This window comes from Thamnophis elegans, chromosome 8 (assembly GCF_009769535.1).
Source record: "Thamnophis elegans isolate rThaEle1 chromosome 8, rThaEle1.pri, whole genome shotgun sequence".
NCBI lineage: Eukaryota > Metazoa > Chordata > Lepidosauria > Squamata > Colubridae > Thamnophis > Thamnophis elegans.
In genome coordinates, this window is record NC_045548.1 from 74,988,299 (window position 1) to 75,004,584 (window position 16,286).

The 16,286-nt window shown below is 40.5% G+C and overlaps 1 protein-coding gene and 2 pseudogenes across 1 annotated transcript; all 3 read left to right on the forward strand.

Moving 5' to 3' along the window:
* Positions 1–444: 444 nt before the first annotated feature.
* LOC116512046 lies at positions 445–1,737 on the forward strand (annotated as a pseudogene).
* Positions 1,738–3,751: 2,014 nt separating this feature from the next.
* On the forward strand, positions 3,752–8,602 carry LOC116512677 (proto-oncogene Mas-like). The gene is made up of 3 exons (XM_032223282.1): positions 3,752–3,840; positions 5,782–5,842; positions 7,317–8,602. The coding sequence occupies exons 1-3, from the start codon at positions 3,813–3,815 to the stop codon at positions 8,224–8,226; spliced, it is 999 nt and encodes a 332-aa protein (XP_032079173.1). The 5' UTR covers positions 3,752–3,812; the 3' UTR covers positions 8,227–8,602.
* Positions 8,603–10,853: 2,251 nt separating this feature from the next.
* LOC116512047 lies at positions 10,854–16,286 on the forward strand (annotated as a pseudogene).

Below are 16,286 nucleotides of genomic sequence, written 5' to 3' on the forward strand. Positions count from 1 at the left end.
TTGCGTAAAATGCCTACAAATGCTTTCTTGTTCCTGGTTTATAGCAAAATGTAAAGTAAGTTTTCTTCTCTTTAACGTGGAAACCTATTCCTTTTGCTGAATAAATTCTTCTTTTTTGCTTCTTGGAAAAATAAGGATACAAATGACATTTAATCTCTATTGACAAAGGGTGAGTGGTTTGTTGTTTAGCTGTCTGGATCCATCAATATCCCTCAGCAAAAAGCAGAAGCAAAAAGAAAAAATAAACATAAGTTTCATTTTCACAGAAGATGATGAACAATGTGACAAACATCCACTCTGGAATAATGGATGCTAAAGTGGAAAATTTAACATTCAATAATACCGAGGACAATTTCATTCTTGCCATACACTCCAAGGGCAGCATTTCTGAGCCTGTATGCCTGTTCTTTAATCATTTTAATCTGTATTTCTTATTAGAAAGGAATGGTCATCAGAGTTTTGCATTCCCAAATGAAGATGACTCCTTTCATCATCTATTATCATCTATTATCCTCAATTTGGCTGTGGTCGAGAGTGGGACTCTCATGTTTGTGTCGGTCTCTGCAATTCGACACTTAACTTCTGAAAGTTCACTCATAGAAAAAAAAAATAGAAAGTTAGTATGTGTGCACTGCGCCGGTCAATTTCTTCTGACAATCATCTGCATTGACCGGTGTTTGGCTGTCTTCTTCCCATTTTGGCATAGATGCCACCAACCACTATACTTGTCTACTGTACTCCATGCCTTTACATGGATAGCCTCTATTTTCCTCCGTGCAATTCATTACCCTCTGATTTTGGTTATAGGTCTTTGAAAGTTTCTCCAATACTTCCTTATTCTCATATTTACCCCATTTTGCATCTCAAGGCCAGACTGGTGGTTTCCGGTCTAGCCTTCTTCCTGAAAGGCTACAGACAATCACAAGTGAAAAGGTGAGGAAAGCTTCTGGTGGCCATTTTGTTTGCCCATGTTTTCTTCCTCATTTTTTCTATTCCACTAAGTGCCATTTATCTGATCAGCATTCTTTCCAATACTGCATATTTTGATTGTATTACCTATAGCTATTTATGGGCCTGTCTAAACCGCAGTGTTAAGCCACTCATCTATTTTCTGCTGGGGAGAAGGAAATGGCATCATTTTATGTACAACCTAAAAATAAGCTTCCAAGGAGGAAGAAGAGAGGAACTAGAGGTCCAGAAATATGCTGTTTGTCAGCGTACCAAGTATCATGTAGAATTAAATCAGAATCCAAGGCAAAACGATCCTTAAAGTTCCAATTTAATAAATCAGACATCTTGGCATTATGCTATGATATCCCAATACTGGAAATGACATCAGAATTCCACCCAGTTAAAAGTTAATGATCTTTGTCCCCACACTCACAATCCATCACATGGTCCCATCTTCTTCTTCCACGCTGGCATCCACGCCCAGCTGCTTCCGGTCAGGTGTACTAGTGCAGAGACAAAAGAAGACCTTGGCTTCTAGAAAAGAATGATAACAATACACAATACATTCCACAATCTTACTCCTGTCTATTCCCCCCTCCCATCAACTTTACTAAAGAAACAGCATAACGAAATAAGAGAAAGTGTGGCAGGCCAAAATTCTAAAAGGAATATAATTGCAGGCCTGACACTGTTCTCACAAGAGTGAAAAACTTTCATTTTTCTATAGCTTTCTGCCCAGCATTTATGTTACATTCAGACAACCCTGTTGTGGCTAATGCAGAATAAGAAGATATTTAGTGCCAAGGAAATTAAGAAATTAGTCTGCCATTTTTTTTCAACCATAACCAAATGTCTGGTTTCCAAGACATTTCAAAGAGATTCCATTCAGATGACTTGATGAAATACCACAATTTTTCCTCATTTTTTAAAAAAAGTTCCTTTTTAATAGTTATTATTGTCAGCCTCTATGTCGCTTGCTTGCTATTGGCTGCCATAGTAATGGGGAAAGAGCGGGTTTTGGTATTTGGGAGGATAATCGAGCTGGAGGTGATATCTTGGGACGGGGAAGGAGTCTTGTTCTCACCATCTTCTGTGCATGCTGAATGCTCTTGTTCAGGTTTGGTCAAGGTCAACCATCTCTGCCAACCAGATGGATGAAGCCAACTGAAGATGCACCCTACATGACACCCTTTTTTTTTTCCAAAATATACTTTTTTTATTTTCCATTTTCATAACATATAATCACATGTATACTATTACATAGCCAATATCATATTCTATTAAGTAGTAATTACATCAGTTCTTCTTGCCATCAACACCCAGAAAGATAAAAACCCATTATTAGCTCTTCTGCTCTCCATACACTTCTTTCTTCTACCTCTCTCCTACCTCCTTTCTTCCCTCCATCATCCTTTCCTACTCTACTTCCCCTTCCTTTCTCCTCCTCCTCTCTCTTCATTCCACTCCTCCTTATCCTCCTCATCTTCCCCCCTTACCCTCTCTCCTATCCCTCTCTTTCTATCTTTCTTCTCTCCTCTGCTTCCCACTCTTCCTCTCATTCACTTGTTGTATTTCAGTTTCTGAGCAAACTCCATTCTATGTTGATGGTATTTATGCTTCCATATCAATATACTTAACGTATCTTAGTTTTAAAGAAAAAATAAGAGAAGACAGTATACATGTGCAATCATATTACTTTAAAGTCTAACACCCCTTGTCAAGCCTAATATATATCCCTCCCTCCCCCTCCCCCCCAACCCCCCCAGCCTTCCCCCACCCCGACTTCCCAGCACCCATACACAGTATAAATCTTTAACAAAAACAGTCTAAGATATATTTGAAAAAAGAATAGAAAATTGGTAACATCTTTAAATTGAACTTAGCTCCTCCTTGCTAGGCTAACTTTAAACAATTTATATCATTCCTGATCTTAATCATAAGCTATTCCCTTGGGGGCTGGAGATTGGGCATTCAGCTTGGGGTCATTGGGAGAAAGGATTTGGATAAACCTTTGATATGTACAATTTCGCCCCTTTAGCCTCAGAACTTGCTTTATTCGTTGCTTTCACTTCATATTCAGTAAAAGTTCCTTTTCTCTAAAATAATGAAGTTGAGGATTTCCTTTCTTGAATTTTGAAGGAGGCACGTCTGACAATTATATTGTGTTGATGGTCTTTCAATTGTGTTTGGTCTTCAGCTGTAAATTTTGATTGGTTGTTTGAGGGCTGGGAGGGATTACACTTGTTTTGTGCAGATGGCAAACCAACGATGATTTTGAATTAGAATCCAGGAACACAATTCCCTATGACAATCACAAGAACAGTCAATAGCAGTTATAGAAATAGCAGTTAGACTTATATACCGCTTCATAGGGCTTTCAGGCCTCTCTAAGCGGTTTACAGAGTCAGCATATTGCCCCCACAGTCTGGGTCCTCATTTCACCCACCTCAGAAGGATGGAAGGCTGAGTCAACCTTGAGCCGGTGAGATTTGAACCGTTGAACTTCAGATAGCAGTCAGCTGAAGTGGCCTGCAGTACTGCACCCTAACCACTGTGCCACCTCGGCTCAAGGGAGAAGAAAGTTATGGATAAAGTATAAATATAGTGTATAGAGAGCAGAAGTATGGGGAGCCAATAATGGTTCTTGGGGGTTGATGGTAAGACAAATTGACATAAATATTTAATAATACAAAATAGTGTTGGTTACTTAACAGTATACATGTGGTTATTTGTATGAAAATAAAAAAAATGAAGAAAACTTTATTAAAAAATGTATTTCCCCTTAAATTGCAGTGTCCTCGGCTGTCCCCCTTAAATTTGATCTGGATTTATCCAAACAGACAAACAACAATTTTTGCACAATGGAAGAAGAAATTATTTCCCTAGGAGGTAGGAACAATATGTAAACTATATTATATATCATCTTCCTTTCCTTTCTGGGTGCAGCTGATGAAGAAATCTCAAGTGTTCATAATACTTCATAAGCTTATTCCAAAATTCAAATTCTACAATGAGATCATGAGTCCCTGTTGTTCCCCCACCTCCTGGGATTGGAAAGGAGGGGACACACACTGGCATCTTAAAAGCATTCTGTGTGTGCATTCACAAAATGGCTTCCAAGGGAATTATTCGTTAACTAAATCTTATGGAGAATTTAGAAATATGGACGCATTGATACCTGCCACTTCCTGCAGGCAGAGGTGGGTTCCTACCAGTTCGCACTTATCCGGTAGAACCAGTTCATCAAATCTACCGAACCGGTTAGAAGAGGCTCCACCAGTGGACCCGGAAAGCAGGCCACACCTACAGAAGAGGTTCCAAAATTTTTTGAAACCCACCCCTGGTCCTTGGATGTGATTATTCTACACTATCATGCTCATATTTATAAAACTCAGTGCCTCTGTGAAAGGTAAGGATGACTACTGCGTTTGTGGTGCAATCAGAACATTGCGTGTGTTGAAGTTGTTTTAATGCAAACCAAAGATGCCTTTTAAAAAACAAGTTTACATCATATTCTTATGCATGCCAGTGCTGTGAGTGAGGTAATTTAAGGTGGTTCTGCCAAGTGTTGTCGGCATCTTCATATCCGGTCACATGGGCGGCAAGGCCCTCCCATCCAGTCACATGGGCAGCAAGCCACTCCCATCCAGTCACATGGGCGGCAAGCCACTCCCACAAAGGAGGCCACACCCACAGAGTAGGTTCAAACAATTTTTGAAACCCACCACTGCCTGCAGGCAACATCATTCTAGAAGGGCAAAAGAGATGAAGTCAACCTCTATGTTCTTCAAGAGAACATTAAGAACAAGAAATGTGGTTGGAGATCCAGAAGCATTCTGGAAATGAAGGAAAAACAAGGGTGGGAAAAATAGTTTCCTTTTCAAAATGAGCATTTTTGAATTAATTAGGTTAAATGCCATATTTTCAGAGTATAAGATGCACTCCCCCTCCTAAAAGAGGGTGAAAATTTGGGCACTGCTTATACACTGAATGTAGCCATAAATGCAAGGCATGGAGGAGGCAATGGTCTGTGGCAATCCGTTCAGCCTGGAACAGCTGATTGGGGGTATTCCAGGAGGCCAATCCACCCGCCAATCAGCTGCTCATGCTGAATTAGACGGCAATAATGTGCTGAAGCTGACCTGGCTGTTTGTAATTTGCTGTAAGGACGTGTCTTGCAACATTCAGAAAGAACACACAAGGAACTGTTTCAGCAGGATTCAATAACTTCTCTATATAATATAATATAATATAACACATTAAGTAAATATACAATACCAAAAGCAGGTTTTCCAACATGGTATTTCAACAGAGGAGATAAGTTTCTCTTTCAGTTTTACTTTCAGATATCAGCACAGCATACAGCTTTAGTACAGAACAAGCCAGGCCCAGGCTCCTTGCTGTCTCCTTCCTTGTTCCTCACACAGCAAATACTGTTTGTTTCCAACAACCCTCAACTCTCTCACACACTGACAGGATGCTAGACAGATGAATACCATGGTTGCTGGTAGGCAGAGGCAGAATGTTTTTTTTTCTTGTTTTCCTCTCCAAAAACTAAAGTGAGTTTTATACTCTGGTGCATCTTATAGTCTGAAAACTCCTGGTAATTCCTGGGCCTCTTAGAGAGGACCATAAGAACTGAGTATTGCTAATAACTATCTGGGCAACCACAACAAGAAGAAAAAAAAAGGGAATTATTTAATTTATGCCTACACAAACTCTCATTCAGAAAGACACTGAATGTATGGAAGAACTTTTTAAAACAAATTAGCATTTTTGCTGCCTGCTGTTATTAATTATACTCTTGACTTACCATAATTTCTTCCTTAGATGATGATGACTATAGTGGAAGTGGTGCCTTCTATAATATTACACCTATATCCTTCAATGTGTAAGTATATTATGATAGAAAACATTTTTTTGCAGGAATGGAGTAAGCCTTCTATCTATCTATCTATCTATCTATCTATCTATCTATCTATCTATCTATCTATCTATCTATCAACTATCAATGGCTGTGTGTGTGTGTGTGTGTTCCATTATAACTCTGGAACGCCTCAAGCAATTTCAACCAAACTTAGTACACAGATGACTTTCTCTCTGGAACCAAATACTTTGGGGGTAAGACACCCCTAACACCTCTCTGGGTATGTGTTCTGTTAAAATACAGCCTGTTGTGCCTTAAAATGGATTCTACCGTACTGCCGTAAAATGGATTCTATTGTGCAGCGCAGTGGAGTTGCCATGGTAATGGCTTCACAGTACTCCACAAGGGAGCTCCCTCTGGTAAGGAGGAAAATCCAACATTAGAAATTACATTTGGGCCAAGATCATTTTTGAGGACAAATGTATGGATTAAGATAAATAAATACCCAGGCAATGCCAGGTTATCAGTTAGTGGTTTCATAAAATTCTACAAGGAAAATTGCTCCCCTGCTCTGCCTATTGTGTTGCTCAAATGGGAGCACTTTGTGAAGGATGGATGTTGTTCAACTCAGCTGGCTCTTAACCCATTTTTGGTGAAAGTACAGGCCCATTAGATTTCCAAAACAGCCAATGAGGACTTTTGGATTCCATGCAGGGGGCAAACAAAGGACAACATTTCCCGGAGAGATGGTCTTCACTATTTGGCTATTAACACATCATGGACAGCTTAATTTGATAGAGTCTGCCAGTGGCCTATGGAGCTGGCAGCAGAGTTAGACAGTGAGAAGGTTGGGGAGGAGCATGGGCCAGTCCTGGAGTCTGAGGAAGGCTTTGATGAGGACTCTGCATCAGAGGCAGAGAGGGGGGCAGGACCATCTGGGAGTTATGTGCTCCCTCAGGAGCCTCCAGAGTCTGACATCAGCGAGGCAGAGGAAGAGGGGGAGTCTGTTCCCAGTGGATCAAGTACAGAGCTTCCATAAAACAAGAACAGTTAAGACAAAAGGGATGACTCAAGAGTAAGGCTTGGAGATGATTGTCCCCTCCCATAAGAAATAAAGGATGAGCAAAGGCATGTGAGCCTTTGCAGGAAGCAACTTCATTCGTTCTGGTCGGTTTAATCTCTGAAGCTCTGTTTTGACTCTGTGCTCCATTTGGACTTGCAAAGCTAATCGGCAATTAGGTCTTAAGCAGAGTTTCAAAGGAGACAAAGGTGGGTGTTTATCAGCCTTATCCCGAAAGACTTTGGCAGCCTACTGTGTCTTAGGCTATGTCAATTTTTTTGCTTCAAACATTTCTAAAATATCAGAAATTTACTCTTCTTCATAGGATCAATTGCTTGATAATTTAACACAAAACCTATCCAATGATGTGAATATCTGAGCAGTTCGCAGATTTTTGAGACAAGGGTTGATTCTGTTTTCATCTCTTTCTGTTAACAGGCGTGATGTCTGGGCTAAATATTTTGGAATGACTCCTGTGCTCGATTTAACAAGCAACCTTATCAGCGGCTTCTTTGCAGTTATCTGTATTTTAGGCCTGGTGGGAAATGGAAGGACAATTTATCTTCTGGCTTATTCCATTAAGAGGAATCCTTTCACCACTTTCATCCTGAACCTCTCCATCGCTGATTTTGGAGTCCTCACATGCTTTATTATTGCAGCTGTTGTTGTCGCTGTTCTAACTCTGCATGGAATCACTCATCTTTCATTTGCCTTTTTCTTCTTATTACTTGAGCTCTTTTTCTTCACCTATTCTGCTAGCCGGCTTCTGCTGACGGCCATCAGCCTGGACAGGTGTGTGGCTGTCCTTTTCCCACACTGGCATCGCTCCCATCGTCCTCCATACTTTCCCACCCTTCTTTGTCTCCTCACATGGAATCTCTCCTTCTTTCTCTCTGCGGTGCACTTCACTCTGTACCAGACTACCAACTTTAGAATTTCACTTTTCTTTTTTCAGATTATTGTGAATGGCTTATTTTGTACGCCTCTCATGGTTGTGTCCACTTTGACCCTCTGGATTTGTATGAGGTCTAAATCTCAACACAATCAAGGGAAACTTCTCACCACCATCTTGCTGGCTCTTCTCTTCTTCCTGCTTTTTTCCCTCCCAATGGATGTCTTTTATGTCATGAAATATTTTGGTTCCTATAATCCCCTCCTCATGACCGTTGGGATAGGATGTGTGGCTCTCAATAGCAGCATCAACCCACTCCTTTATTTCTTAGTCGGAAGGAAAAAGAGGGGGAAAGATCAGCCCAGAGCATCTTACAAGGTGGCTCTCCAAAGAGTCTTCAAAGATGAGAAGGACAGCCCAGAAGATCCGAAAACTATGGAGGAAGACCAGTTGTGAAGACTCACTGTCACTTGTGAGGAGTCACTGGCATTGTGTAGTCATTTTTTAAAGCTCTAAATGATATGCGGACTCAATAAGAACCTGCAGAATGGATGGAATTTGCCAATCCTAATATAGCTAATCACCAAACAATGTAAACAGGAAATATTACTTCACGTGTAATTTTTAAAGTGAAGATGTTGGACAGAAAAATGTCCTAATACAAATCATCATAACAACTGTAGGAATCATTCTTACCAAATGACATTTTTTTAAAATCAGTAATTTTCATCATTTCTTGTTTCCCGAGCTTTTGTCCCTAAAGCACTTGGTAGAAGAATGTAGGGGTTCACAAACAAGATGCAAATTTATATATGTAATGAAAGAAATTGTAAGGGGGGGGGAATGTGCTGAAATAAATAATGACATTTTTGATCCTTAACCCTTCAAGCATACTCTCATATTATATTATATAATAACAGTTCATTATTAATAAATATTATTTGTTGTTTCCTTTTTTTACATTTCTTTAAAGATATGTAGATTCTAAGATTGTATGACTTCCTTCCTGCAACTCTTTTATAGACATTTCAAGTCCTTATTTCTAGCTGGCACAAACCCCAACAGTAATCATCCAATGTACACTACATAAACATGACGAAATCAATCATTAAATACAACAGTATGCATATACTTGCATATACAATACAGAGAAACAACACAGACTAGTTCACATATGTACATCTACAGAGAGAGAGAAACAAATCTTGTGAGTTTACCAGATGGATGGCCTAGGGAGTATGACTGTTATAAAATCTGGTAGTCCAGCTAGAGATACTTCAAAACCTCCCCCCCCCACCCCAGCAGGGAGCAACAGAAACAGACCATGAAGGTGGATGTGTGGGGGTGGAGGGGATGGTGTCTCTAACAATGCTTTAAGCTTTAAGCACATAGCGCTTATAAGCAGTATCCTGAAAAATGGGAAGCGAGCTTCCTATAATGTTCTCTGCTGTCCTCACCACTCTCTGTATGGACTTTCCATCTGAGGCACTGCAGCTGCCAAACCAAACCAAACGCTCTCAAGTGTGCCTTTGTAAAACGTGGCCAGAATAGAAGGAGAAAGATATGTTTCCCTTGTTATTGTAGATGCCTTCTCTGATTTGAGTAAGATGACTTTCCTGGAGTCTAAGACAACCAGAAATTCCTCCTTATATTCCATATTATCTTTTTCATAATGTCTTTGAGGCCTCCGGAATTCTCAGAGGTTTCATTTCTCCTCTGGGTTCCATTGAACTTCGGAGCAAACTTTGTTGGCTAGGACTTTATCAAAACTGAAAGTGAGAGTTCAGAGGTGGAAAAACAAGTAACAGAGCTTAAAAATATCCTTGATTTGATTACAACTCTATCCTTGGGATGGGTAGGAGAATCTGCAAGATGGAGGATGCAGTGCTCCACACATACACACTTGAATTTCTGGCATTGTTTATTCACCAAGGGAACCAAAACACTACATTAACTTTTCTTTTCTTATAAATCAACATGTGACTCAAACCTCAACCAGAGGTGGCATTTGCCGGTTCTCCGAACTACACAAAATTTCTGCTACTGGTTCTCCAGAACCTGTCAGAACCTGCTGGATTTTACCCCTGGTTGCTACCGGTTCACGTGAACCGGTAGTGGAAATTATGACTGGGTCACTGAACCGGTAGGGAAACCAGGCTGGCCATGCCCCCGAACCGGTTCCCTGGTCACCCATGCCATTGCCAGCATGCATTTTTAGTCATTTTATAATGTTCTGCACATGCACAGAACAATTTACAGACAATTGTGCATGTACAAGCAAAGAGGGCATGAAGTGAACCAGCAGTAATGACAGCAGCGACCCACCCCTGGGCCCCATCCATTATTCTATTTATCTGTCTGTCTGTCTGTCTGTCTGTCTGTCTGTCTGTCTGTCTGTCTGTCTGTCTGTCTATCTATCTATCTATCTATCTATCTATCTATCTATCTATCTATTTATCTAGCTATATCTATTTGGGAATCGAACCAGCAAGGGTATGGCTAGCTGATGAGAGCTAAATAGCTTGAAATAGATCTATACTAGTCTCGCTTTATTTATTTATCAGCACAAATATAACAAATGTAACAAAAAGGCAACAGTAAAAAATATTGGGTTTCTGTCTGGATGGTCTCTTGTGACGAGCCGAAGGACAGAGAATGGAAGTGTGATCTTCCTCCCATATTTGGGCATACCAGGGGTTGTGACTTTAAATATATATCTATATCTATATCTATAATCTAGATCTATATCTAGATCTAGATCATCTAGATCTATAATCTAGATCTAGATCTAGATCTAGATCTATATAGATATAGATGTAGATGTAGATGTAGGTATAGGTATAGGTATATAGATATATAGATATATAGATATATAGATATATAGATATATAGATATATAGATATATAGATATATAGATATATAGATATATAGATATATAGATATATAGATATATAGATATATAGATATATAGATATATAGATATATAGATATATGACAAAAGACCTGCAGCTCATGATCCTCCAGGGTATAATAGGATTATCTATCAGCAGAGCTCACTACATGGCACAACCAAGCCTCTTCAATGCATCACTCAGCAAGATTCAACCGAACCAGAGGTAGGTTGCTGCAGGTTCGTCCCGGTTCAGCCAAACTGATAGTGGAAGTTGCAGGAGGCTCCACCCACCCACCCGGATGCTTCTGCCCATGTGCAGAAGCATTATGCAAGAGAGAGAGAGCACAAATGAACAGGTAGTAAGCCGGTTAGCAACCCACCACTGAACCAAACCTATCTCAGACAACCTCACCTATAACCATAGCTCCCTGGGAGTCTGAGCCAATAGAATATTAAGCAATAGCAATAGCAGTAGACTTATATACCGCTTCATAGGCCTTTCAGGCCTCTCTAAGCGGTTTACAGAGAGTCAGCATATTGCCCCCAACAATCTGGGTCCTCATTTTACCCACCTCGGAAGGATGGAAGGCTGAGTCAACCCTGAGCCGGTGAGATTTGAACCGCTGACCTGCTGATCTAGCAGTAGCCTGCAGTGCTGCATTTAACCACTGCGCCATCTTGGCTCTTACATGCCCTTAAGACAGTAACAGGAAACTCAAGGGCAAGGCTCAAGGGAGGGTATAAATAATACTCACTCTCCACTCCATGTGGTCAGCTACCCAGAACCTAAAACCCTTGTAGTCCTGTTCATCATTAAACCATCTTTCCAATCAGCCTCCACGTTTCCAGTGTGTTTCTCCCCACTTGGAACTGAACCCAGATGAATATTTCTTCCAACACTGCAAACTTTTTAAATACTTTCTTTCAATTTTTAAAATTCACTGTTTGCACTTACGTTACTGCATTTCTGCTCTGTTGTATTGTGTTTGGGCTCAGACTGTAAATAAATGCTGATTGCTTGATTAAAAGCCAGCATAAGGGTTATTATGTTTGTTTTGTTTGGACAAAGAAATTTGAATTCTCTAAGACCACAAATTCTTTCAGTCATTTTGACAATTAGGGAGGAAAAAATGAGTGTGCTTGCTTTTGATAATTGTATTTCTTCTTACATTACAGTGTCCCAAATTGTCCATCTTATCCAGAGATTGAACTTTTCTAAACAAGAAAATAACACTTTTTGCACAATGGGGCAGCAATTTAATTGTTCAGATTCACAAGGTATGAACAGTATGAAAATCATATTATATATAATTTCCTTTCCTTTGTGGATACTACTGATAACGAAAAAACCTCAAAGGTTCATAATGCTTTGTGTGCTTATTCCCAAATGGAAATTTTAGCACCAGATCATGAGTTCCTGTTGTCCCATCCATCCTGGGATTAAAACTGCATTTACATTTTGAAGACATTCTATGAATGCATTCACAAAATGTCTCCTGAAAGGTTCCCACACACACACACACAACATAGCTGTCAGGCCTGCAGCCATCTTTTCTGCTGGATCTTTGGCCTGTCACACTTTCTATTATTCTACTATGAATTTTCTATTGTGGGAAAATGGGAGGGGGGATTGTACAGAATTAGATGCTATGTAGACATAACAACATTCTTTTTAGAAAGCCAAGGTCATCCTTTGTCTTTGCACTTCTGCACCTGATCAGAACTGGATGGCAGTGGCAGTGGATGATTGGACCATATATGGACTTGTGGGTGTGGGGGCAAGATCTTGAACTTTCAACTGGGTGGGGAAAACCGGGAAGCTTTCAGATTCAGGTTTTCCCAGATGTGCCAACATGGCTCTCCTAATAAATTGGAAGTTTGAGCAATATTTTGCCTTGGACTCTGATTTACTTTTGGATGCTATTTGGAACCCTGACATTAGCTGTCATGGGGAATGTAAGAATGCTAACATGGTGATATCTGCCACATTTCCTGTGTACAACATCATCCCAGGATTGTCCTCCAGAAGGACACAAGGGTTGAAGTCATCCTCCATGTTCTTTAAGAGAACTTTAAGAAAAAAAATGTGATTGGAGGTCCAGAAACATTTCTGAAAATGAAGGAAAAACAAGGGTGGGAAGAAAAAAAAATCCCTTTCGGGATGAGTTTGTTTTATAATTAATTACCTGGTTAAATATTTCCGTGGCAGGCATCTTAGAAAGCATCAGAGAAACTGATTATTCACCAGTGACTCTGTGGGGTGACCACAGGAAAACATTATTGAGGATTATTTTATTAATCTATACACAGATATAGAGACATAAAAATAAAATTGTAACTATGGAAGATGTGTCTAAAATATATGTGCAATGTGACACTAATCATGATTTTCTGTAACTGAATCCTTAGATTATGAAGGCTCCCTCAATATCTGGCCAACCTACTATGAATTGTAAGTATTTTATGGTGCAAAATATTTTCATTGTAAAATGAAATTAGCCTTCTGTTGTTGCCCCCCAGCTGCCAGCGGAGTTTTCTCCTAGGTTGGCACTGTTGTTCGCTGTCCCCACATTTTAGGGATGTGTCCTGTATAATCACAACATGTGAAGAATGAGAGCAGAAGTGCCCACCATATGAAATTCTATTTCAGCATTCAGGAATTTCTGCAAGAGAATGGAATGGAATGGAATAGAATGGAAAATAGAATAGAATAGAGTAGAGTAGAATAGAATAGAATAGAATAGAATAGAATAGGACAGGACAGGACAGGACAGGACAGGACAGGACAGACAGGACAGGAGAATAGAATAGAGTAGAGTAGAGTAGAGTAGAGTAGACTAGAGTAGAACAGAACAGAACAGAACAGAACAGAAAATACAGAATAGGACAGGACAGGACAGTAGAGTAGAGCAGAGCAGAGCTTTATAGTCACTTTAAATGTTCACTAATTGGCAGGCATTAAAAGGTAATACAGGGCGGGGCATAACCTTTTCCTAGGGGGTCACAGCAAGATCGACAGCAGTTTACAACTTCCGCGACACCTCATTTTAAAGCCCATAAAAAACTGAATTGAATGAGCTATTAAATGTTAAATTTGCTTTAAGAATGGCTGGAAAATTCGATTCGGAAGAACAAAGGATCATTGACAGAATAAAATGCATTGCCTTTCGAGAGGCTCGCGATGCTGGAGCGACGTTTATCAATCGAAAATGGATTGCAAACAAATTGAAACGTCATCCGGATTGGGTTACTGATAATTGGAACAAAACAGCCCAAGAATGTTTCACAAAATTTGGAGAAGGGCGTCCTCTGCAACTGTCCCAAGAAAGCAAAGCCATCATTGCAACTGGCAGTCGCAAACAACGAAAAGGAAACCGAAAAGTGGCCCAAGAAATCCTTCAAATTCGTGGAAAACGAGTTGATCAAAGGACAATCGGCCGATATCGAGAACGAGAAGGTTTGAAGCCATTCCACGTCATTTGCAAACCATTGAAAACTCAAACACACGTTCAAGATCGGCTTTGGTTGTGCGATTGGTTGTCTGAATGGACCGAGGAAGATTTTCTTCATTTGGCGCCATCTGACGAATTCTTCGTTTATGCCATTCGAAAACCGAATTTCCAGAACGATCGAATTTGGGCTAAAGACGTCGACGACATCGCCAAACATGAACGATATCGACAAATCGTTCGCAATCCGACTTGCATCGGGATTTTCGTCATTTTCACAGCCAAGAAACTGCATTGGGTTTTGAAGGATAAAGGGGAATCCTGAGATGGCAGTTATTTCCGTGAGAAAATTTTATTGGAGAATGTCATTCCATTTCTCAGTGATCCAGACAATGTCTTGGTGGTTGGTGAGGCTGTCTTTCTTCATGACAAAGCTCCTTGCATGCGTGCAAATGCGACTCAGCAATTGTTAAAGGAAAACAATGTCGAATTTTGGGGCAATGACGTCTGGCCGGGAAATTCGCCAGATCTCAATCCGGCAGAGAACATTGGGGCCATAATTAAGGATGAAGTGGAAGCTCTGATGATTCAGGAGCAAGGTCAAAATCGATATTCGGTTGAAACTTTGAGAATGAATTTGGAAACTGTGTTGAAAAATCTGGAAAATCGAACGGAACTGTTTGAAGATTTGTTGTGTTCTTATCCACCTCGTTTGAATGCTGTTCGAAGGGCTAATGGTGGTCATACTGACTATTAAATCGTGTCAATAAACTCAGTTTTTGATGGGCTTTCGAATGGTGTATGAATTATTTGTGTTGTTATTACAAGTGTTGCTGTGACCCCCTAGGAAAAGGTTATGCCCCGCCCTGTAGATTTCAGCTCTCAAAAGATAATGAAGGACTGATTCTCTTTTTGTTTTGTTTTTCCCTGTTTACAAGAGCAATAGCAATAGCAATAGCAGTAGACTTATATACCGCTTCATAGGCCTTTCAGGTCTCTCTAAGCGGTTTACAGAGAGTCAGCATATTGCCCCCAACAATCTGGGTCCTCATTTTACCCACCTCGGAAGGATGGAAGGCTGAGTCAACCCTGAGCCGGTGAGATTTGAACCGCTGACCTGCTGATCTAGCAGTAGTCTGCAGTGCTGCATTTAACCACTGCGCCACCTTGGCTCTTAGAGTCACGACTGGACGGAATATTTCAGAACTACTCCTCTGCTTGATGTTTTTTTACGCGAAACCTTATTAATGGCTCCATTGCCCTTATTTGTATTTTAGGCTTGATTGGAAATGGAGCCACAATTTATCTTTTGGTTTATTCCTTTAAAAGGAATCCTTTCACCACTTTCATCCTGAACCTCTCCATTGCTGATTTTGGGGCACTCACATCCTTTATTATTACAGCTATATTTGTGGCTGTTTTAACTCTCCGTACAAAGACGAACCTTCTGGCAGTCTTTTTCATCTTATCTTTTGAACTCTTCCTCTTCACCTATTCGTCCAGCCAGTTTCTGCTGACGGCCATCAGCCTGGACAGGTGCGTAGCTGTCCTCTTCCCTCTCTGGCATCGCTGCCATCGTCCTCCATATTTGCCCACTCTTGTTTGTGGCCTCATCTGGATCCTCTCCTTCTTGCTTTCTGCGGTGCACTTCATTCTCAACCAGACTGGAAACTCTGAAAGTTCCCCTTTACTTTACCAGCTGATTGCGAATGGTTTACTTTGCACGCCTCCCATGGTTGCATCTGCGGTGACTTTCTTGATTCATGCGAGGTCTAAAATGCAACACAATCAAAGGAAACTGCTCGCTGCCTTATTGCTGGCTCTCCTTTCCTTCCTCCTTTTCTCTCTCCCAATGGATGCCTTATATGTCATTGAATAGTTTGGTTCCTATAATCCCCTCCTCATGACCATTGGGATAGGAAGTGCGGCTCTCAACAGCACCATCAACCCACTTCTTTATTTCTTAGTGGGGAGGAAGAAGAAAGGGAAGAATCAGCCCAGAGCATCCTTCAAGGTGGCTCTGCAAAGAGTTTTCAAGGATGAGAAAGGCAGGTCAGAACAGCAGCAAACCATGGGGGAAAAAAAGCATCAATACCATTGTTCCTTCAAGTCACAAACAATATATTGTTCAGTAAGAGCATGGAAAATTAATGTAACCGAGGGATCGAAATAG

Excerpts from the sequence above, each read along its gene's own strand:
- LOC116512677 (XM_032223282.1), top strand. The coding sequence starts at position 3,813 with ATGGAAGAAGAAATTATTTCCCTAGGAG. Across the intron at positions 3,841-5,781 it reads AGAAATTATTTCCCTAGGAG|ATGATGATGACTATAGTGGA; the intron begins GTAGGAACAATA and ends TTTCTTCCTTAG. Across the intron at positions 5,843-7,316 it reads ACACCTATATCCTTCAATGT|GCGTGATGTCTGGGCTAAAT; the intron begins GTAAGTATATTA and ends TTCTGTTAACAG.